This window comes from Lissotriton vulgaris, chromosome 9, assembly GCF_964263255.1.
Source record: "Lissotriton vulgaris chromosome 9, aLisVul1.2, whole genome shotgun sequence".
NCBI classification, from domain to species: Eukaryota; Metazoa; Chordata; class Amphibia; order Caudata; family Salamandridae; genus Lissotriton; species Lissotriton vulgaris.
The window spans coordinates 1,126,481,888-1,126,505,072 of NC_141697.1; the positions used below are offsets into that span (position 1 = coordinate 1,126,481,888).

The following is a 23,185-nucleotide window of genomic DNA, read 5'->3' on the forward strand; positions in this document are numbered from 1 at the left end:
CAAATCATTATTGTAAGAATTGACGCAAAAATGCGAATCGTACATGAAAGGGAATTCACGTTCAGCATTTTCAAGCGCCATCCTTAAAGATCTGATTTCAGCTCGCTGAGCCGAACATTTTCTCAGTGATTAAGTTTTTGTTATTTTCAGTCTGAATTTACCGCAGAGCCAGCGACCTTTAACAATCGCGCAGGCTGCATCGTGGGATTTTTTTTCTACATTGTAATGCTGTACAAATCTGTCTGTATAGATTATACAGGAGTACTGTTCAAGGGGCAGAATTTCGATTGCCAGAGGATATTCTTTTTCATATTTTAAATCATTCCGTTTTTTCATGTTCGGAGCGAAATAGTATTTCACGTCTTCTGCAGCAAGAGAATTTTCCCACTGTATCCATTTCGGATCTAGTGCCACTGTTTTCAGATTTACTGGGCTGAATAGTGCCTCGAAGGCTGATTCTGCTGTGAGAACAGTGATCCTTTTGCCTTCTGCTAGTGCTCGTTCTTTCGCTATAGCAGTTTGCACTGCCTTCACCGTATTTTCTGTGAGACTGAATGTTTTTTCTGCTTGTGTGTACAAATGTGTTTTGTAAGCCATTGGTACCGTTTCTCCCTCATTAGAGGTTAGGTACGTGAATCCGCATCTTCCTGGGATGACCCGGATTACAAGGTTGCGTGTATTGTCACGTGTTTCTAATTTTGTTTTTGCTAACATGTCTGTTTGCAGTGATCTCAAAATTTCCGTGTGTTTTTAAGTCCAGTTGATTGGTTTAAAATCAGGCTTTATTAATTCGTAGAATGGTTTAATCCTCTCTGCGTAGTTTAGAATGTAAGTTCTTCCGAAATTCAGGAAGCCTAGAATCGATTGTAAGTTCTTCAGCGTTTTCGGTGCTTGGAGTACAGCGCACTTCTCTAAGAAGTTGTCCGCTAGGCATTTTCCTTCACTTGATAATTCGTATCCTAAGAATAAGACTGTTAGATGGGCAATTCATGACTTTTTAAAGTTGAATTTGTAACTCTCTGCTGCGAACCCAAGTATTATGGTGTTCACCCTTTTCAAGTGAGTATCCAAGTCGTCGTCTGTGAGATAGATGTCATCGACATACGATAATGCCTCATCATCATATATTTGTAGTAACTCTGTTACTCTGGCTGAGAATAGTCCTGGGCTGTTCTTGAATCCCTGTGGGAGCCTACAGAAATTTTTCTGTGACCCCATTATTGAGAAAGCAGTCAAGTACATGCTTTCTGGTGCAATATTTTGGTAAAAGAACCCATTAGATATGTCTAATGTCGTTTTGTACTTTTTTCGAACTATGTTATTCATTAGTGCCGCACTGTGCGAATTTTGTACTGCAAATGTTTTGCAACATGAGTTAAGGTGTCTATAGTCCAAGACTAGACGATACGAATCGTCCGGTTTGGAGACAGGAAACAAAGGATTGTTCATTTGAGAGGTGCATGTTTCAATTACCCCTTGGTGTGCTCTTCCCTTGGATCTGACCATCCTCTTCTTTCCGATTTCTGCGAAAAAGATCGAGAGGGACGTGTATCAATACTTTGATATCTATCAGGCTTTTTCAAGTTATCCCTATTTCTAAGGTTATATCTTTTCTCAGAGTGCTCCCTCTGGGGAGTCTGGTGTTCTCGAGTCGGAGTTCTTTCCCTCCGTCGAGGAGACCTTCCTCTGGACTGGAAAACTTTTTCTTTGGGAGTGGATTGTTTATTTCCATCCCAGCTATTTTTAGGAGCGTTTAGATTATTTTTAATAAATAATTTTTCAGGATTTTCGAGTAGTTGGGGTTTTTCTGGTTTCCCACCAAAACTATCTCCACCTAATTTTTCATAGCATTTTTCTATCATTCTGGCAAGCTCAATTGGTTGATCTGTTATATCTGTTTCTTTCAATTTCTGGCGGATCGCCACAGATGCTGCTTCCCCTTTTATGTTGGCTAGTAATATAGCTGAGACCTGCTTGAAGTCTTTCAGTAATTTCATACCAAGAGTTAAAGCAGGTTCTGGACCGTATTCATTCTGAATTTGTTTCAGCATATCCGGTATTACCGCCATGGACGGAACACCATGTGTTTTTGTGTAAATGGAAGCAAAGAATGTACCCCAAGTGTCACAGTCCTCCACATGTGGTGTGACCCCCATTGGAAGGCAGATAGTCAGAATTCTGTGTTTCTCAATAGGGGTGGTATTCGGGAATACTGCCTCTATTTGAGTAATTTTCTGTGCTAACCAGAAAGGAATTTGTTCACGTTTTGCGGGAGTTTTTCCAAGACATGATTGTATGTTCTGTGGTGTAATTTTATTTGTGTTCCCCTGATGAGGGGTCAGCTGTGGAACATTAACAGCTGTTTGGACTGTTGCTTTCCGCATTACATATTGGACTAACTTTCTATGTATTTTAGTCAGTAATTTTAGCTGTGCTAAAAGTTCTTCTCTTGACATTTTTTCAATGTCTGGATGTGGTGTGTAGCTGGCTAGAACCGTCCACGTTGCTCCTGGTCTACCTAGTGGACCGAGCCTGGTAATGTGATCATTATGTTTTAGGGCGCCTTTAAACCAGAGCAGGTGCTCTTGGTTTTTTAATGGGATTTCAATCTCCTCGAAAGGAGCGTACTCTTCCGGTGGTTCCTCTATTTTGTAATAGTGAAACTCGTGTGTTGTAGCGTTTGCCGCTGGAAAGTTTATCCAAGAATAGAATACCTCTGTCTGCCGATATTCGTGTGCCTCTATCACGAAAATGACTGTACCACCTCGTGATGTCAGTCCGTTTTCTATAAGTTTTGAAGTTATAGATTTTCTTATGTTTGCCGGGATGATAATCGCATCCGGTTCATTAATCCCTGTAACATCGGGACCCTGCTGATTCGCGTCTACCACGACTTCATTGGTTAGGTTGTTATTGCCATTTTCTGACATTGTATTAATGAAGGTTTGCAGAGCAGGTTTCCAAGGAAACAAAGATTAGGTGCACAATATTTTGGAATACTGTATCCTTCAACGTTGACTAAACCAGAAACTTTACATAGGAATCTCTTCCTACTAAGTTCCGGCGGATTTTAACCTTTCACCCACTCCAGACGTCTATTGGAGTATTTACGGGACAAAAAGGGTCTGTATGAAAAAGCACGACTGAGTTACTCTAACATCTTGCGTTAGTTTTATCGCTTTACCAAACATTGGGCGCCATGTAGTGTAGTTCCTATTTTCCCTATAGGCCCTGCGCATTGGAATAACATAAACAGCAGTGTAGACGTAGGACTGCAGTCTTCTAGGTCTCTACTGACTATGTTAGACTTAATTTAGGTTTGCGCCAGCTAGCTCAGAGGTCACTGGAAACTTTCTTGACTGAATAGGAAGTGATCAGCTTCCCTGTCAGACAAGAAGGGATTCAGCTTCCGACAACCGCATTAACATGACAACTTTGCTCCTCAGAATAAGAGTCAATCTCTAGAGTCGTGTGAAACAATAGACAGCTATTTCACTCAGTCAGTTGTGCAGATTTACTTTCACCAGGATGCAGAGAATAGAGAGACGGGCGTTTTCAATAAAAGATATTATATATTGAGCAGTCTTCCTTCTCATGCAAGAGAAATGAATTGCCACAATTGCAAGACTTGTTATTATGAAAAGTGCGTACAGTAAAAGTAGTATTATGAAATAATACTGTAAAAGCATTGATATGGTTTCTTAGCCATAAGATAGTTAAAATGAATAAAATATATACATTCATATATACATTGGCTAACAACCTCAACTGGTGCTTCTAACTAAGCCTACCCCAGTGTACCTGACCTAAGCCTCACACAAGGGAGGGAGTAAGTAGCAGTTTAAGTTAAGTTGGTTTTGCCAAGAGTTTGTTTCAAGAATTCTCTCTACGGGTTTAGTCAGCACCATACCTCTGGAATAGAATGCAGGAGGTCTGGTATCTCCTCTCAGGACCCGATATCCCAGTCACCTGCAAGGGTAGGCTGGAAACGCCGGAGCTGGATTTTCTCGGTAGGAGAAAAGACAGCGTCTTTCTCAGCGCGTCAAGGAGGAGGGGCAGCGTCCGTGGGCTTCTCGCATCTGCTGGGCTCTGCAAGGCGACATCTGATCTGCTCCAGTATTCACCACCACCGTGTGTTTGCTTAAGGCAACGTTGGTATATTTATACCTGAAAGGTGCCGAGTTTGACGTAAGTTTTTGGACATAAGACGTCAATAAAGATGTCACTAAGAACTGGTCGTTCTTACAGTGCTTGCAGGAGTTCTATTCCTAATCAAAACAAAGCAAGCTGGGCTTTCCCAGGTTGCTGGGGGCTTGAGATGTCGAAAGAACTCGGTGTGCTATCTAGGAATCTAAGGAAGTGGCTTCTGCTGTGTCATGGACTGTCATGAACTGCAGAGACGAGTTACTGAAATATGGCTCTGATCGTTATGCCATTATAGGGATATGTATTGATTATAGCCGTATAGGGGCATGAGGTCACAATATTGATCGGGGTCCTAGATAAAACACAACAGGTTCTTCACCAAGTTATTGGGTCCAGTCATGGAATGGCTGCAGGCAACGTGTACACGACTCATAGTATACCTGGACTGAACAACATCCTTTTGATGCATCAGGAGAGATTGATCTTACTCTAGCAAAGCCAGATGAATCAGTCCCTGCTACAGAACTTGGGTTTTGTTTTGAACGATCTAAAGTCGGACTTTGTACCAACACAACAAATGACTTTTCTGGGGTTCGAGGTTGACATGGTACACCAATGCCTCAAGTTACTCCAAAAGAAGATACTTAAGATCCGCAGGGAGTTTTGCCAAACTCTGGCGAGAAAGAATTTTTCCCTACAACATTTGGTCCAGATTGTGGGCCTCCTATCATCCTCGATCTAGGTCCTTTACACTACCAGGCTCTTCAGTGCCTGAAGGTGCAGTATTTTCGGCAGGGCCTGACATACACGCAGGAGATTTCTTTCCCCAGAAGCGTGCATGTAGCATCATTGGTGGCTCGAGCACCTGTAAGCCTGGAACGAGAGGGCCATCTTTGTATCAACCTAGACATGGTGATGGAATCAGATGCCAGTCGGCGGGATTGGGGTGCCCCTTGTGGGGATACTACCACAGGTGGTCAATGGTCAAAGTAGGACACATTAACTATCTGGGCCTACTGGCCGGATCCTTCACGATCGGAGCCTGGTGGCCAACAAGGTCTCCTGCGTGATCTTGCTGAAGATGGACAACATCTATGCCGTGAGATTTATCAACCAGTTAGAGAGAACGAAATCCAGGGTACTGGCAGACTAGGCCAGGGACTTCTGGAACTACTGCCTGGTTCACAAGCTGTCAATCACTGCAGAATCAATCCGGGCATCAACATGACTACAGTGCCTGGAAGTTGGGCCCCTCTCCATTGCAGAGCCTGATGGTTCAATGGGGTTCATGCCAAGTGGATCTTTTTGTGTCTCGCCTCAATTACCAGCTTCCTCTATTTTTTAGCTGGCACCCGGATCCCCTTGCGGAAGTGGCAGATGCCTTCATGCAAGTTTGGAGTCAATTTCGGGGGGTGTTTCCCCCATTCTCCATGATAGCCACACTCACTGCATTGCTCCGGCGTCAGAAGGTGGAAGTGATCTTGGTGACGCCGCTTTGGAGATCACAGGTTTGGTATTCAGTTTTCCAATCCAACTTCCCCTGACTACTCATCTGCTGACGGACTAGCATGGCAAGTTGCACCATCTGGTTCAGGAGGGGACACTCCGGCACATGGGTTGGAGGATTAGAGGACGTTGGGAGGTCCAGGGCCCTTTAGCAAGGGATCAGAAGAGCCTGTGCAAACTCTAGTCATGAGATACAGGTCTGCATGGAGGAGGTGGTCATGCTGGTTTTGCGATGGTGTTTGGATCCTGTGGGGGCAGATATAGTGTATGTGGTAAACTTCTTGTCAGAGTTGGTAGACAAGGGTCTGGCTTACTGAACGATTAATGTGAGCAGATCAGCGATCTTTATGGGTCACGTTCCCATAAATGAGGTTCGGGTTGGAAAACATCCGTTAGTCTGTAGATTCTTAAGGGGTATCCCCTTGACCTTACCCCTCAACCGAAGTATTCTTGCCTATGCAACGTGAATGTGGTTCTACAACTATTCCAATCATGGCAGGATAATACATATCTTTCCCAGTAAGGAGTTATTAGGTAAGTTAAAGGTTCTTCTATGCCTCATCTTGCGTAAATGGGTTTCGGATGTCCAGGCCCTGGAGGTCACAGCATGTATGTTCACTTCGGAAAGGGGTGTCTTTCACTACCCAGCGTTTCCTGGTCATCCAAAACTGTGTGTGGTGTGCTGTCTGAGGGTGTATAAATCCATGACATAGGAATATAGACTGCATTGGGCAACACAACTATTTCTCTCTCTCAAGAATCCTTTCAAGCCAGTACTGGCAGCAACTATTACCCGCTGAGTGAGATGGGTAATGCAGGAAGCAGGCATCGATACTTCCGCCTTCGGGCACATTCCACCTGGGGAGCAGGAGCTCAAAGGCCTTTTCCCTAGGGAGCCGCCTTGAGGACATCCGCAGAGCGGCAGGCTGGTCTTTGGACTCCACATTTGAGGCCTTTTACTTCAAACCAATCACTGGCATGGCTTCTCTGGTTGTCAACTAGCTTTAAACATACATAACTGAGCCTCCAGTCCTTACAGAGAATACAACATTTCCTAGCTTTTGTGAAGGAAAGTTTCAATTCTAATAAGGACGAGGAGGCGTGGATTATCCATCCCAATTGTGATTATCGATCATTACCCTCCCATTATTTGATTAAGTCTTCGAAGTTGGCTAAGTATTTTCGACATGGTCCAATAATGTCAATTCTAACTGTTCAAACAGATTGTGCATGAAGAGATATATTCATGGGAACAATCAATAATCTTATTGATGAAGAGATAAATTCATCACTAAGATTAATTATTGTTCCCAGTATTATTGATTTGGTGTATGCCTTATGTTATACCATTGGAACGTATGCTAATTATCTCTGGTTTTTCACAGGATCTGATCAGAAGCAAGATTAATGTTATATCCTCTTAGTGTTTATGCATGTTTTCCAGCCTAACTGTCTCCTAACTGCTCAGCCAGAGTGAGAGATTGTATCGGAATGTTGGTGTGACTGTGATGAATGGAATGCTTTGATGCCTGTGTGGATGAGTGGTGACAGTTGAAGATGGGCTGAGCAGCAGGCAGGCTGCTCCTGGTGGGGCTGGAGTAAGGGATGACACCAAAGCATTACCCCACAGTGGCCCCAGGCTAATGAGAGATTGAAAGGTTTGTGGGGATTCTCAACAAGGCCCTCTGTATCGCTATGGCCAAGAATACAGATCCCGAACGGAACCTGCAGCTGTTCCTCCCAGAGTACCGAGCACTCCCCGCAGCACCATGCACCAAACACCATGGGCGCTCATGTTCAATGGAGCTCGCCGTGACACCCTCCCCACCTGCCCTGGGTGGGCACCACTACCCTATAACGAAGAAGATGCCATTGGGCGGAGTGAAAGACAGAACCTGGGGCTATATGTATCAAAATGTTGTTTTGCGATTCTCAAATTGCAATTTTCAGCAAATCGCAATTTGAGAATTGCAAAATGATATGTATGTGGGATTTGCTAATAATGTTGATATTCCCACATATTCCTTATTTGCAAATCGCACATTGAGATTCGCAAATAAGGAATGCCTTCCCATTCAATCATATGGGCTAGTAGGCCCATAGGAATGAATAGGAAGGTATTCTCAATTTGCGATTAGCAATTAGATAATCGCAAATTGAGAATGCAATTTACGGGTGCCAGGGTGTCAAAAGGACACCCTGATGCACCCCTGAAATATGTATGTGTGCCACATGGCACTTTAAAAAATGCAAAAAAGTGCATTTTTCAAAGAAATCGCAAATTACCACCAACTTGAAGTTACGGCGAAATCATACTTTTTCTGTGCTTCCTACATTGCATTTAATGAATTTAAAATGTGCAATTCCTTAAATCCAATCGCAAAATAGGGAATCGCAAATTTTGCGATTCCTTATTTTGCGAGTGGTTCTTTCTCATACATTGCAAACAGCTAAATTGCGATCGCACACGCTGAAATTCTGCCAATTTTAGCGTTTGCGATTGCAATTTACTTTGATACATACTTTGATACATATGCTCCCTGGTTGCCAGCCAGACAAGGAGAGCAACGTCCAGAAAGGTGCCAAGAGGGGACACAGTCATAATAAAGGACAGGAGACCCACAGAGGAAAATTACGGACCCGATACTTCCCCTTTAAATTGCCTTGGACCAATGTACATTTTAACATCTTCATTTTTTTTCTTACAAGAAGGTCTCTGCCTAAATCGGAAGTGTTGAATCGTGCAAATAACATGCTGTCTCCTCGAAGCAAGGTTCATGCTGCACACCAACCCTCAAGCCCTTAAATGTGGTACAGGATCACGGTGTTGATTCAGGTTCGCCTAAATTGCTATCCCTAGGGCTTTCTTCTTCAAAGACTTCTGCTTTCTAAAATACAATCCGTCTCTTCCGACATAAAAAATAGACCTAGCACTACTTTATCATCTTCTACCATAGTTTGTCACAAACTTTTGACGCCACAAAGCAGTCTGTTGACGGAAGTGACGTAACCAACCCCGCCCCACTACGACAGAGAAACCTCAGTCCCTTGTCCAATGACTGCCGCCCACCTCTATCTTCGCCCCTAAGACGTCATAGCAGAGCCTGCAATAGGCTAGGCGAAGCCTTTTCAAAGCGGAAGTATACTGCGTAGGCAAGGATCAGCACTGCTGCCGATATGGTGTACATTTCTAATGGTAAGAACGCACTGACAACCTTCTGTTTTAGGTCGGGAAAGGGAGAATATTTTTTGAGCGAGGCGATGATTTCCTTTATTTCATAGGTCTCTGGCAAGCCCCCAAAAGCGTCTTGCAAAAAGTGCCACGTATAGGTGTATAATCAAGGAACGAACGTCCCCCCTAGAGTTTTGGACCGCTACCCAATAGACCGCTCACGTACCCACACTTACCTGCTACATACTTTATTGGCTAGTCTTTCACTTATGCGTTTTCTCGTCATATGTTAATGGGACATCATGGCTCTCTACCTCACTGATTCAAACTGTGATCACCTCTCTGTATCCTTGAAGGTGATATTTTGTTTCCATCTCTAATTGCGTCAGTTCTAAACAGGGACACATTGGATAGTATTTTAAAGTAGCTTACACCCTAATCATGATTAGGACCTAATGCAATTTACGTTGGGCTCATGTCAGTTGGCATATCTGGTTTATTTCAGGATATATCTAGGAATGAGAAGTTGTGCTTCTGTTTTACTCGCCATGGATTGTACTTGGTAAGATGCACTTCGAGGAAAACATTATCGTTGTTGACCAAATACATTTGGCGTCTATCCTCTGTTATGTATTCGTTATTATTTTCGTTACCCGGACAAGTATTACCCCTGAAATCCAGACTGATCTTGGTCCTGCTCTGGGGCGAGATTTTGCCTTTCATAATAAAAATTATAATCCTAAATTGCATGTGTTGTGAGTTGCTCCACTCACAACTGGGTAATGTAATAATTTGAAAGAGATCCGAAATTATTTACAATACTTGTATTTTTAACAAGTCATTGTCATTATCAAATGTTACATTCAAGGACAATGTGGTCTAGTAGTTGGAGATGCCGACTTTTTAATACGGAGTCGGGGTACCAGCTCGAGTCCCGACCTCTGCTCATAATCCTGTGATTTTGGGCAAATCGCTTAATCTCCTTGTGCCTAAAATGAGTAAATGTGTAACATATTCCGTTTACTTTGTAAATTGCTTTAACGCCCCTGGACTAGGTTCTCACTATTAAAGAAAACAAAGTTTCTATTCAGCGCAACGCTTCCGGGGCTTGAGTGCAACTTAAACATTTCCTTGGGCACAACCTCTCACGAGGTAGCACCACAGAAAATGTGGATTTAGACAAAGTATAGTTGACCTTAGCTGCGCAGTACTGGATAGTACAGAATGAGCAGGATTGTGCTGTCTGGTATTGAGATCTATGGTTTATAGTGATTATTGTTTTGTATGGGAAAGAACATACAGATGATACATGTAAATGCTGCTAGTGAGGTATCATTCCCCATGTGTCACTATAGCCCTGTCAGTTTGACATTTCTGTCACAATCACTGTGTCTCCTTCCTCTGTCATTCTCCATTACTCTTCATTTCACTTCATTCCCTTTCTATCTCCCTTACATTTTCGTCCATTATTATCCACTATTCTTTCTTCCTACTAGTCACATTGTTCCTTTTCACTTGTTTCTTCTTCTTTCTGTCTTTCCAGTCATTTTCTCTCTGAGACGATTACCCCATCACTCTTGCCTTTTATCTATCAATCCTTACTGTTCGCCTAATTTGATATTGTAGAGCAGGGTCCATGAGTTTTAAGGCCATAGCAGACTGGGACACACCTTGAAACAGGCCTGTGTACTCAAGGATTGCATGGCGTGGAAGTGGATGACAAGTGGTCTGATGTAACTTACTAAATAGCTGTTGTTGGTATGGGATTGTCCATTATTTAGGGGTGTGTTTCTCTGCCCAGAGTGCTTAACTGCACATGAATCTGGTATTGTGGCTTTGATTTTGGCCCTGGTAGTAGGCTAATCAATTTAGCGTGTGGGCAGCACTTTCCTGTCATCTGGAGGGGCATACCAAGTGTGCCCTCGCAATGTTCAGAGGACAACAGTCTTGTTTTGGGGGTACAGATTAAGCATCATACAGTGTTTTGTGATTAATATTGTGGCCACACCTTTTTAATCTGTGCCAATGAGTGCAGCTTCCTAAACCCTCTGGTGTAACTTTCGGCTCTTGCGTGAACCCAGAATCTTACACTAACATTTCATGTGTTTGTTTAAAGTGTGTGCGTATGTGTATGAGGATATCTTTCCCTGACAGTGGAAGTGTATAGCCTGCATTCCTGTGGCTAGAAGGTGGAGATCCAGACACTGAGGATGGGTATGGAGACAGGACTATAATTGCAAAGCCCATGAAGTCTTTTTTTGTGCAAGGGGCTGCTGATTAATTATTCCTGAGCACTACCATTTGGTGGATGGTAGAGGAGAAGGGTGTGACTGCAGTTTTGGTTGCCCAAGCCGAGGATGGTTGTAAATCAGGCCTGTCCTTTTGTCTGTCACAGCTCACTGCTTTCTGCTTTAAATAGACTTATGGCAGCCAGGTGCAGAGACCCATGTGATGGATCCTCCTGCTTAGAGAGAGTCTCACATCTAGCTGCTGTGAGAAACATCACTTTGCATCGAGGCTATCTGGAGAGCTGCCTGAGAAGAACCTGTGAAAGGGAACCACCTGAACTAGTTCTGAAATTAGAGACTGTGGTTCCATATGCCTTTTCGTAGAATATAAAAAGCCAAACCTTTGTATTACATATGGTAGTATCAAGAACTTCTGCCACACCCACCCTTTGATAAGCTGCAGAAATATCTTAAATTTCACAAGTTTACATTAATTTTAATTTCAGAATCTAGTAAGCAAACATAAGCGTTTGTCCCCAAATAAATTTGAAAGATGAAGAATACGGAATACTCTGACTTTAATGTCATTTCTATAGACATTGTTCTCCCCTTGGCTACCCAATAATAGAACTTAAAATCAGGGGATTGTTGAACTTCCCTTGCAAGCTGTAATTTTGGAAATTAAATAGCCCCTTCAGCCTTTGTATATCCCAGGACCAAAGTTCTAATAACCTCTGTAATTTTCTAACTGGGAACCAATTCCACTTACGTGTTAATGTAAGAAATAAGTTCAGAAATTGTTAATATTTACCACATTCCAAATCTCAGCAGTTAACCTAACCTTTTCAGCCTTTTGATACAAACAACCCGTGTTTGGCGTTCGTTACGGTTTTTATTATAAGGGTAAAGAATCTTTGGTTATTTTTTGTATATTAAAGAGAAGGAGCTAGGTTTGAGTGTATGACAGGAAGAATTGGCGCCCTAGCAGGTACGATTGGAAGTCAAAATTACAAGGGTTAAACGGTGCAAAGAGGTCAGGGGAACAAACCCAGAAGGAAACAGCTCCTGAAAAAGGCAGATGTACAAGACCCCTACTCAAACAAATGTAACCAAGGTCCTGTGCACACGCAAAGGGTAGTAGGTTCTCACGTGACAACCAACAGTTCAGGTAAAGATCATGTGTTAGCAAAATGAGACTCGAGATCCAATGATTTCTGAAGAAAGATTTATAATTCAATCTTGATCAGTACATTCGTGAGAAAAAGCTTTTTCTCATGAATGTACCGATCAAAGATTGAATTATAAATCTTCAGAAATGTCACATGAGACCCTACTACCCTTTGCGTGTGCACAGGACCTTGGTTACATTTTTTGTATATTAACCCTTTTCCTGCCCTAGTGAATATATATATATATTTTGAAAAATGGTCCTCAGCATGATTTCCTCAGAAGTATAATGATGTTTTGTTTCCATTTGCGTAATTTGCACATAATAGAGCGAATTTGCACAGAATCTATGAATTGTATATTTTTTAGTCATGATTTTAACATGCAATATACAGACTCATTTTATTCTTTTAATTGATTTTATACCTTAATCAATTCAATCAATGGGAACAAACATGAGGGTGATAAGAGGATAGAGAGTTTACGTTTGTGGAAAACAGTAATAATTTCCTTAAAGCGTTTATCTCTTACTTGTACATGTTGTACTTTAAATTTACATGGACCATGACTAATTAATTGATGCACTGGAATCTTACATATGATATGTCGTGCATTCATTCCTGGGCCAGGCTGAAGTCTGTTTTTTATGTCCACAGGCTGAGGGATCAGCTGATGACGCACTTGCACTTTAAATTGAATGGTGATATGCCGGGCCATGTCATGTGATCAAGGGGCTGAGGTCCCGAAACGCGTCATGGCGGCGTGTTTTTCTGCACGAGGATGAAATAAATATATTTTGCAAACTTTCCATTTGGGTCCGGTTTCGTTGGTGTTCTGGAGCTGTTTTTGGGGCATAACAGAGTTTGTGTCATATATATATATAATTGCCTACTGGTAGTAGGTGGTTATAGTTAGGACCTGGTTTCCTTAGGTTTTTTAACTTGCTTATAACTTTGGCGCAGTTGTACAAATCTTCACTGAACTTTCCAGGAAAAGTACCCCTACCTGACCCTGTCGGGCCAAAAAAGCATTTTTTCCTATGTTTACAGCAAAATCATTCTGTATAAAGTAAGAATATTGGAACCCCAAACCACTCAGATCTGTGGACAAACCTAACAGACCCCCTTTGCCCCACGTGCGCCTTGAAAAAGCCCTAGGCCTGGGTGCCTAGTAGGGGGCGCAGCAGGTGTTGGCTGATCTTACATAATTTGCGATTCTGACTGCAAGAATCCTACTGAATTAGTTTGTGTAAACAAGTTAGTGATTTTGACTCCAAGAATCTCATCCAATTACAGGCTTACCGTGGAAAATAAAGACCCTTCGAATACTTCTCAAATTATTACTGACCTGTTTTATTTGAATTTCCAGTTTATTTTTACAACAACTCATAAATGTCCTTGTCTTTACTCATTAACTTTGACCTAATGGGTTTTAGATTTCCCATTCACCAAGGGCATCTGAACATGCGTACTATCCCCATTAACCACTACCGTCCGACATCCCAGTGTGCGGACGACGGCCGGGGGCCGTCCGATCTGTGCATTCGTCCAATGTTCCCGCACCGCGGCGGAATGCCCGCCACGTCGAAGCGGTTAACGACAGAAGGGCACCGCTTGGAATATTTAGCCCTCAAAAACAGAAGCTCCTTAAACATATGTTTGTTGCAGTGGGCACTTACATTTCTCACATATGACAGAAATGTATGACTGCCAGGAGCACCACTTTACTCTGGCTGGGTTGCAGTTAAAAGGCACTTGGCAAGGAAAAGTACTATAACCATGTAAAAAGCCCTATTTTTATTTTGTTAATCCATTCTCTCTAAAGTGCAAGCCACTAGAATAGGGTGCCTAGGTTATGCAAAATGCATGCCATATACTTGACATAGGTTCCATTACAGTGACTGAAGGCCTAAAACCTACTTCTATTGTGTAGTTTCAGCTACCTTTTTCCATAAGACAATAATGGTGCGAGATTAAAATACTTATTTTACATCTCTGCTTGTGACAGTGCTAAAAAAGCAGTTTTCCCCATAGTTTTAAACATATTATTTAAAGGCGATATCAGATATTTCATAAATTGTATTGGAAAAGTAACTATGTAAAAATGTACTTAATGCTGCTTGAGCCGGAACTTTCAAAAACCAGTTCTGCAAGTCCTTAAACCTCCAAATGTCAATAAACATTCCTGGCAGTAGTTGATGACTGCCTGCCAGAGCACAATACAATAGCCTGGCTGCTGTACCTAAGAGGACAGAAGTGTTGTCAATAATTTAGCACTTAGCAGGGATTCTCCATCTAGAAAGAATATAGGACAGATGTCAGAACAAAAGGCATTTTAAACACTTTTTCTTTTGACTTCTGGTCTCATTCATTCCCAGAGCGCTCCTAGATCCATTGCTTCTAACCCCAGCTGGAGAGAGAACCAGTTCAGACCATGACAGAGAGAAGGAGAACTCATCTAATTAGGGGTGTTGCTAGAGGCATGCCTGTAGTGCCCTCAGAGGGTAATATATGTCCATTTCAAGGAGATGAAGGACGGAGTGCTGAAACTTATCAGACACTCACCCACAGTCTCAGATCTGGGTTGAATCCATCATTGTTCTCTTGCTCACCATGCCACCCCAGTTTAAACCTAGCCATATGCAAATCAGTCTTGACCCTGTGCCTCATGGGAACAGCCCTGCCCGAACTGCCAAGCCAAGTCTTCCCAGAACCAGAAACAAGCATCCTGGGACCGGTTTTGGGGTAACACCCCTCACCAGCCAGGCTAGCTTGAATCCAGTGGCAAAGTGAGCAAGGGACCTACATCTGGGCATACCCAGCCAACTTAGGATGAACAAACCAAGCACAAGGAGATGATGGACGTAGCGCTGAAACTTTTCAGACACTCAACCCCAGTCACAGATCTCGGTTGAATCCATCATCTTTCTTTAGCTCACTTCACGACCTCAGTTCAGACCCAGCTATTTGAAAATCAGTCTTGATCCTGTGCCTCATGGGAACAGCCCAGCCCAAACTGCCAAGCCAAGTTTCCCTGAACAGGAAACCAGCATCCTGGGACCGGATTTGGAATAACACCCCTCATCAGCCAGGCTAGCTTGAATCCAGTGACAAAGTGAGCAAGGGACCCATATTTTGAATTTAGTGCTTCTTAGAAGTTTTACGGTAAAGCAAACAAAGTGCTGCAAAAGGAGGTGGGTAAAGAAGAAGAAAGTAGACATGACTGGGTAGGGAAAAATGTTCAATCATTGGTTAGTGCTCAGGATAAAATTAGCAACTCGCCACCACCACCTCTTCAGAATGTTCCTGGATTTGGGAAGACCACACCTGAAAAAGAAGGTTTTGCAGAAAGAAGACGACTCCTAACACCTGCTAGTACTCAAGGTCTGGAACTGTGCTCAGAGTGGTTCTCGTCCTGTTTGCCGTTCTAGGTACACACCAAGCAGAAGGATTCTAAGAAGGCCCAGCTGACCAGAGTACTGGACCCTGCATGAGCCATAGCTGAAAAGAGATCTTGACTGATCAGAAAGAACTTTCCCAGCAGTTTGAGAAAAGCGGGATTTAAATTTTTTTGTATCACTGAGGACCAGGATAGGGTGCTGAAACCTGATGGGCCTTCCGATAAAAATATTAGCATTTTTGGACACGTGCTTGGCTACAGCTTCTTGTATTGCCCTGCTGGAGTATATTGATAACTAAAAAAAATGACTATGTCCGAAAGTAAAAACTGAAACTGGGCAAGGTGGCAAATCCAACCCCTTGAGGAAGTGACCTCAGTAGCTATGAAATCTAACTTAGTCCCTCTTTGATCTCTTAGTGCCAAAATCAACAGAATCAGCTGGAGCTCAGTGATGACATATCCAACTTCAAGGTACCCTGACCTGCCTCAGCCTAGGACATTTCCAGACTAAAGGATTTTTAATTCCACTGTTGGAGACTAAGTCCAGCGGTAGAAACTTTGACTGGAATTTGCTGCTTGGTGAACCTAATCTCCGCCCCATCACGGTCAGCCTGAAATCACACGTAGGGCCAGATCAATTGTTTATAAATGGAACTTTAGGTTTATCTAGGGTCTTTTGTCTTTAAAGTTTTAAAATGCTTCTCATTGGTTCCCTTTATCTAATTTGAACGATCTTCATGCCGTGCAGGTCCATATGTTTTTCTAGGTGTGGGTGGAATTATATTGTATTTTCTTAATTTTAAAATTGTTGGTACTTTTTAAAATGAACTTGCATTTCTCCGGAGAATTGCTAGCTTCTTTTGCTGTAGCTACCTACCGGTGGTTTAGAAGAGTTTCTATAAGACTTGTGTTGAGATTTCACCAGGGTGTATTTATTAAGCTGGGAAGGGTCTCTGCTTCGCAAATTATTAACACACTTTCTAATTCCTTTGGTATCCTTTCATACATACCCCTGACAGTACTCTACGTATATACCATCTAATTTTTTCTAACATTCTGTGTGGAATTGATGAAAACGTAACCAAGTAAAATAGTGATGACCTTCCTGACAGAGATAGTAGGAATGGGGAGTCGGTGATGATGAAGAATGGGTAGATGTAGCCAAGCAGCAGAGTAGTAAACAAAATAGAAGAGTGGAATTCAATAGTTGAAACATTAGGATCGTCTTCAACCATAGACCTTGCTAGATTACTGGGCATTAACGGCGACTTAATACCTGGCCTGACTGAGGTCGGAATGAAGCTTTTCACCCCTCTGCAACAGAAGGCCTTACCTTTTTACCAACATTTTACCGAAAATGTGAGTTGAATTTGTTTTTGTCTCTTTCTAAACAGGTGCTCTTGGTGCAATAAAGTCACTTTTATACGATGCTTGCTTTTCAAACTGCTGGTATCATAAAACCTTGAAGACTAGTGTTGTGGCACAAGAGCAAAAGGATACACTCTGTTCATGTGAAGGTTTGCTTTATGTATCTTCAAAATCATTGCAGACCCTTTCTGTGGGATTATTCACACACATTTTTGCTATCACATGGCAAACTGGCAGTCACTGGAGCGCACGCTTGGTCAAGCCTTGCCCAAATAATTAACATGGCCACACTCAGTTTAGCAAAGGCTGTGTACGTCTGGGTACCACAACAACTACTGTTAGTTTAACTGAGTAAATCAAATGCTCTACTTTATTTTAGGAAGAGCTATTGCTTTCATGCTCATGTAATATTGTGAGAATGCATTATTTGCAGTTATGTAGTGTGACCGTAGCAGTTTATGAACCCATTTAGCACATTTACATTTCTTTCACCCTACCAAGCAGAGAATTGAAGGGTTTACTTGTTTGTTCCTTAATTCTCCGCCTCATCTTGTCCTGTATGGTTTGTTCATTTAGCTTTCTTTTCCTTTTTCGCGATGTCTTATAATTAAATGCAAACCAACATTTTTTCCAAACATTTCTGTGGTTTTTAGGTCGAGACTAGACAACACTTGCACTGTCAGGATGATCTGTTGTATGTACTTTGTGGACTTTGACTCCTCCAGTTACTTTTGATTTGTTTAGTTGGTTGTCTTTTAAAAAATCCTTGTTTGTTAGTGGGTAATTTGGCTTTCTTTTTCCCAAGTTGTTCACTACCCTGGGGTACTGCCCAAGGACTTGTAGGCTTCAGGTTGTCCCACTTTAACATCTGTTTAGGGACTAATTTTACCACAGTGCTCGATGTTTCAGCGCTCTGAGGTCCGTTTCTGTAAATAGGGCTGTAAATCATGTTCTTATCTCCTTACTTTTGCTGTGCCTTAAGACCGAGTTCAAATGTTAGAGGTTGTTTTCTTTAGCTATGTCTGGATATAAACGTGGGATTGGCCTTTTTTGCCTCTGTTGCCACAGCTAGGATGTCTGTTTTGGTACGCCGAAGCTTCAAGTTATGAATGGCCATCACGGTATGTTACTCACCAACCTATGTCGCTGTTGACCAAGCGTTATAACTGTCTCGTTGTGTCAGACGCCTTGTGATCTCTCAGGAAGGGGGACGGGCGAAGGAGGCAGTGTGTGCTAATTGCAGACAGCACGAATATGTATGAGGTAATTATTTATTTAGCAGGCTGCAGAAAGTCCATGAGGCACTTATTTATTAAATAACATGGCGGTAAAGGCACACTCTGCTCACCTCGTGCACAGCCTTGGAGTAACACTAACGGCTACTAAAATAAGAGCAAAGGGCTACGCCACTTTAGCCACAGATTACTGCCCTGTCCTTCTGCGGCTCCTAATGTGGCTTTCACTTGCTATGTAAAAGATTGCAGTTCTAGACGTGCTGTGCTGCCACCAGGAAGCCATGCACACTTTGCTGAGGAGCCAGGACTAGGACCAGGTACCCACTGTTTCTTTTACTATGAACCCCTGCTTGATTTGTTACCCCTGTGGTATGTTTTCGGGTGAGGGGGATCTACAAGCAGCGACAACGCAGTCAGTGCCACTCCTACACGTGACTGAACAGTGATGTCAGCAGGGACGGGGTTCCAAGGAAGCTTACAGTGTACACACAACACAGTGACTTGTTTCCCCTTTGCCTCACTGGCCTAGTTTCCTCCCCTCTACAATGGATCCTATCACCTGCCTATCGATCATCTAGTCTTGCGACAAACTGCATGCTCACGCGGGACACAAGGCCTAAGCTTGTGTGCTGCACCTTTAGTCCCACACTAGTCGTAGAGCTCCCGTGTGACATCACGTCCGACATTCCTTTGCCTGCTTTGCGTTAGGGATTGTTGGTTTCATAGTGGTATTGCCAGGCGCTGCGAGCTAGAGTGCTTGGGTGAGGAGCGGGGGATACTGATGGGACTCTGCGAGGCAGTCATGGGCATTGACTGAACGGGGGCGGTTGGTGTGGGTCATAGACCAATGGCAGTAGCTCGCGCCTCATTAAAATGGCAGCCGGGCATTCTGCTGATCTGTGGTCTGTAACTGGGAGGAACGCGGGAGTCTCTGCCACCCATGCCCATCTCCCTCTTTCAGGATGTCTGCATGCTCTCCCAGGCACAGACTGACGCCTTCTTTGTTTCTGTTGCGGAGCCCAGTCCAGGCAGTGTAACAGCCAGAATAGCAATAGTCGAGGGGCAGCTCAATCTTGACCAGTGCTGGCCATCTTCGGAGATTCGACCAGAGCGCAATCTCTGGTCGTGTTTGAGTGAACCTGATCAAGTGTGCCTTACTGGGCCCTGGACCAGCGACTGGTAGTGCTGGAGACCGATCAGTGCCCTACAGTGCACTTGCTCCCCCAATTCCCCCTTACCCAATCCCTTGGCTTAGTCATAACCCATGCTAATCAAGTGTGCAGTGAAACGAACATGGGCAGCATCTGCCAGCAAGGTGAAGTGGTGATGGGTATTAAACAATTAGAAAAAGGCCTGCACGGAGGGACCCTTAGAATGTGAATAACGGCGAATCTGCATGTCTAGTTTAGACTGAACAAGGACTTTTCGAATGATATGGTCCTTCTACCCATGGATTGTGGCTACTCGTGACTTTTTTAAGCAGCACAGCGAAGGCAATCCTCAGCAGTTATCTCATTTCATGTCCATTTCACTGATTTATCATTCTATTGTCGACTGGAGCGTGAAGGTGTTTGACAAGGTTGTATGACGCGCTATCGCGGACATAGATATCGCACGCATTTACATCGCGGCTTTTAAATCGCAACGGCGATGACATCGGCAATGTAAACATCGCGCGTTGTTTGGCCGCAAATGCGGCCTTTTAATTGGATCGCGGTGTTACATCGCCGACATTACATCGTGCGACATAACAACGGATGTTTGTGCCGTGGCACTCATGGATATCGAAGCTCACAGGAATGAAATTCCTCGCTTGTGTATGGTTGACAGCCTGAATGAGGTTATATGATGGAGACTTTACACAACTATAGATTCTCAATATGGATTAATATTTTGTATGAACCTACTATTAACTTCTCATGCAGTTACCCATCAGAAGTTCATTTAAAGGTTTCATACGCAGTGTCCAAGCCATCGATCATTGCCTCAAGACGCTGCTGTGGGTCTGCAGTTGCCTTGTCCAGCATTGGGGATAAAGTCCTCGCGGGGGGGGGGGGGGGGGGGGGGTGCAACTGATGAAGTGCAGGCTTATATAGCGGTGGAAATCTGACGGCCGAGGAAGGCTGCAGGTAAACGTTTCCCAGGGTGTCCTGTGTCTTCGCCCTTAGCTCCCTCGTCACCGCACTCTGCGCCCAGGACGCTGCCCGCTGGAAGTGCGGCTCGTGAGTGTTTGCTCAAGGACCTCATTGCTGTCTTCATGAAAGGTGAGTAAATCGGTCTCACAGTCCAAACCTGACTTACCTTCAATCAGTGACTTTCCGGTGAACTGTGAATGTTAAGATGCATTTTGACACCGCCTAATCCTCTCTATGCACCCGCATGCAGCGCCGGCAGAGGTAGGCATCTGCAGCAGCTGCAGGGGGCACGTGAAACAGCTGGATGGTGTCTACCCATACGCGTCATAAGTATTCATTCCAATAGGCGTCGGATGACATACAGCTGAGATAGGAAACAACTTCACATCATCATTAGTTAACATTTGTTTAGGGAAACAGCTGTCTTACAATGCAAATGCATGTTGCACTCTAAAAACATGTCATTCGATGTGCGTGCATTATTAGCAGCAGTATGTGCTCACAGTACCCGGTTTGAGGGGTTCCCTGTTCTATGTTAATGCCTCTGCACCCCCTTCAGTCGCACTGTGCTTCACACAAAGTGCTTTAATTTTACTTTCTGCAGCAATATCTTTTTTTATCTGTTTTACCTTCGTGGCCGTGGGTCACAGCAGAAATTCACCAGCGACTGCCAAGTCTGGTTCTTGGATCACGGGCAACATTTTGGAGTCGCCAAGTGTCTCAGCTGAGACCCATGGCTTCCCTCTTGCGACCTCTGGCTATTCTCCTGCGAGAAAAGTAAGAGTAGTTTAAAAAAGGTAAACAGGATATTGCCAAGCCATGTTTGCTATCTTTACCAATGTAGGGAAGGGCATTGCCACCTTGCTTCATAAAAGCATGTGGATGCCCCTCTCCTACAATGACCTTTCAGATGGGGAGGGCACAGCAGCCGCCCCCATGGAGACTGCAGTTCAGGATGTGCCCCACCAGCCGATAGCTGCTGTCTCAATACAGTGCCAGTGCGGGGGTTCTAATGCCATGCCAAGAGAAGGTCAGACAGTCCATAGATGACGGGACTCTGTGTGTGTTGTCCACTGCCTGTCCCGGCCTGACCTTGAGCTGGCAAACAGCGCTGCAGAACTAACTCTTCCTGTGACATCCGGTGTTGCATGTAAAGTTTTCATTTACTTCACCCAAATAAACTCTCCAATAAAAAGGCATGCAAATAATCTGCGAGGCTGAGCATTCATTCATCCATCCATTCACCCCCCCACCCATCCATGCATCCATCCACCATACGGTCCGCCATCATCCATCCATCCATTCATCCATCCTTGAGCATTCATTCATCCATCCATCCATCCATTCATCCATCCAACCTTGAGCATTCATTCATCCATCCATCCATCCACCCCCCCACCCATCCATGCATTCACCCACCATACAGTCTGCCATCATCCATCCATCCATCATCCATCCATCCATCCATTCATCCGTCCATTCAATCATCCGCCCATTCATCCACCCCCTCCATGTGTCAGGCGGTCCGCCATCATCCATTCATCAATCCATCCACCCCCCCACCCAGCACCCACCCATGCATCCAACCACCCATACACCCATCTACACCCCACCCAGGCCCCATCCATGCATCCATCCAGACACCCATCAATTCATTCACCCGCCATCTATTCATCCATCCTTCCCCAACCACCCATACACCCATCCACCCCCCCACCCAGGCCCCATCCATGCATCCATCCAGACACCCATCCATTCATTCACCCGCCATCTATTCATCCATCCATCCTCCCAGCCACTCACCACACTAGTGATAGGCACTGTCTTTTTAAAATTGTATATAAAAAGTTAAGACGGCAGAGCTATCCGTCATACCACATAATGGCAGTCTGCAATAAAAAGGTGTGCATTGCTGGCACATCCTCCCAACATCGGGTCACATCGCATCATTCAAGGAAAAGGCCGTAATTGTTTAAAGTAAAGTATGTGACAGGCTGCATTTTTGATATGTGCACCTGTCACCTGTAGTAAAGTACGTCAATACAGCATTTAAGTGCACGCGGTCAAATACAGCATTTAAGTGCACGCTGTCTCCCCCCAAAGTACGTGACAGTCTGCATTTTCGCTATGTGCACCTGTTACCGGTTTTGTCAAACACGTTGTCAAGTAAAGTACGTGACAGTCTGCATTGGTTTTGTAATTGTTTAAAGTAAAGTATGTGAGAGTCTGCATTTTCGAAAGGCCTGTGGGGCAGGTCTCCAGCACGAGGCTGCAATTACCGATGTAATTGCATGCGATGTTAATGGCATCGCGCCGTTTTAGCATGCGCAGTAGAAGGCTGCGATGTCAACGTTCCTGCGATGTAAAAATCGCGGTGCGATGGCACCGCGATGTGTTGACACCGATGTAATTGGTGTTTCCCGTTTGACAAAGCTCTAATTATGGTAGTGTATGAAAAAAAGTCAATCATCCCCTGCATTCTGCTTGAGGGTTAAGAACAAATTTTGGAATGCTTTGCTTGTGAATCACAGTTCTTTATTCTGTGTGAGGTTCATGTTTTTCAAAACTATCAAGAATGAATGTTTTGTGCGTAACGTGGGTTGGATCAGTCCTCTTTAAACTGTTATTGAATAACTCTGTCATGTAAATGTGTATTCAAACAGGGCTTAGCCTTACTTAGGTCCTTGAACTGATGGTTTTGCCTCATCTGTGATCCATTCCTGCCATCATAGCCTCTGGTAGCAGGGGCTGCTAAATCTGTATAAGGAGCAAAGTTCCCAAAGGCGAGACCTATTGGCTATGTCAATGCTTGTTGTACTGATGCAAACA

At 43.8% G+C, this 23,185-nt stretch overlaps 1 protein-coding gene across 1 annotated transcript in view; it reads left to right on the forward strand.

Annotated features, from left to right (window-relative positions):
* Nucleotides 1-8,722: 8,722 nt before the first annotated feature.
* Nucleotides 8,723-23,185, forward strand: part of SELENOK (selenoprotein K) — a 37,187-nt gene continuing 22,724 nt past the window's right edge. Inside the window, exon 1 of the mRNA XM_086939138.1 lies at nucleotides 8,723-8,848. Coding sequence (XP_086795264.1) covers nucleotides 8,830-8,848 — 19 coding nt within the window. The 5' untranslated portion in view covers nucleotides 8,723-8,829. The remainder of the gene's footprint in view (nucleotides 8,849-23,185) is intronic.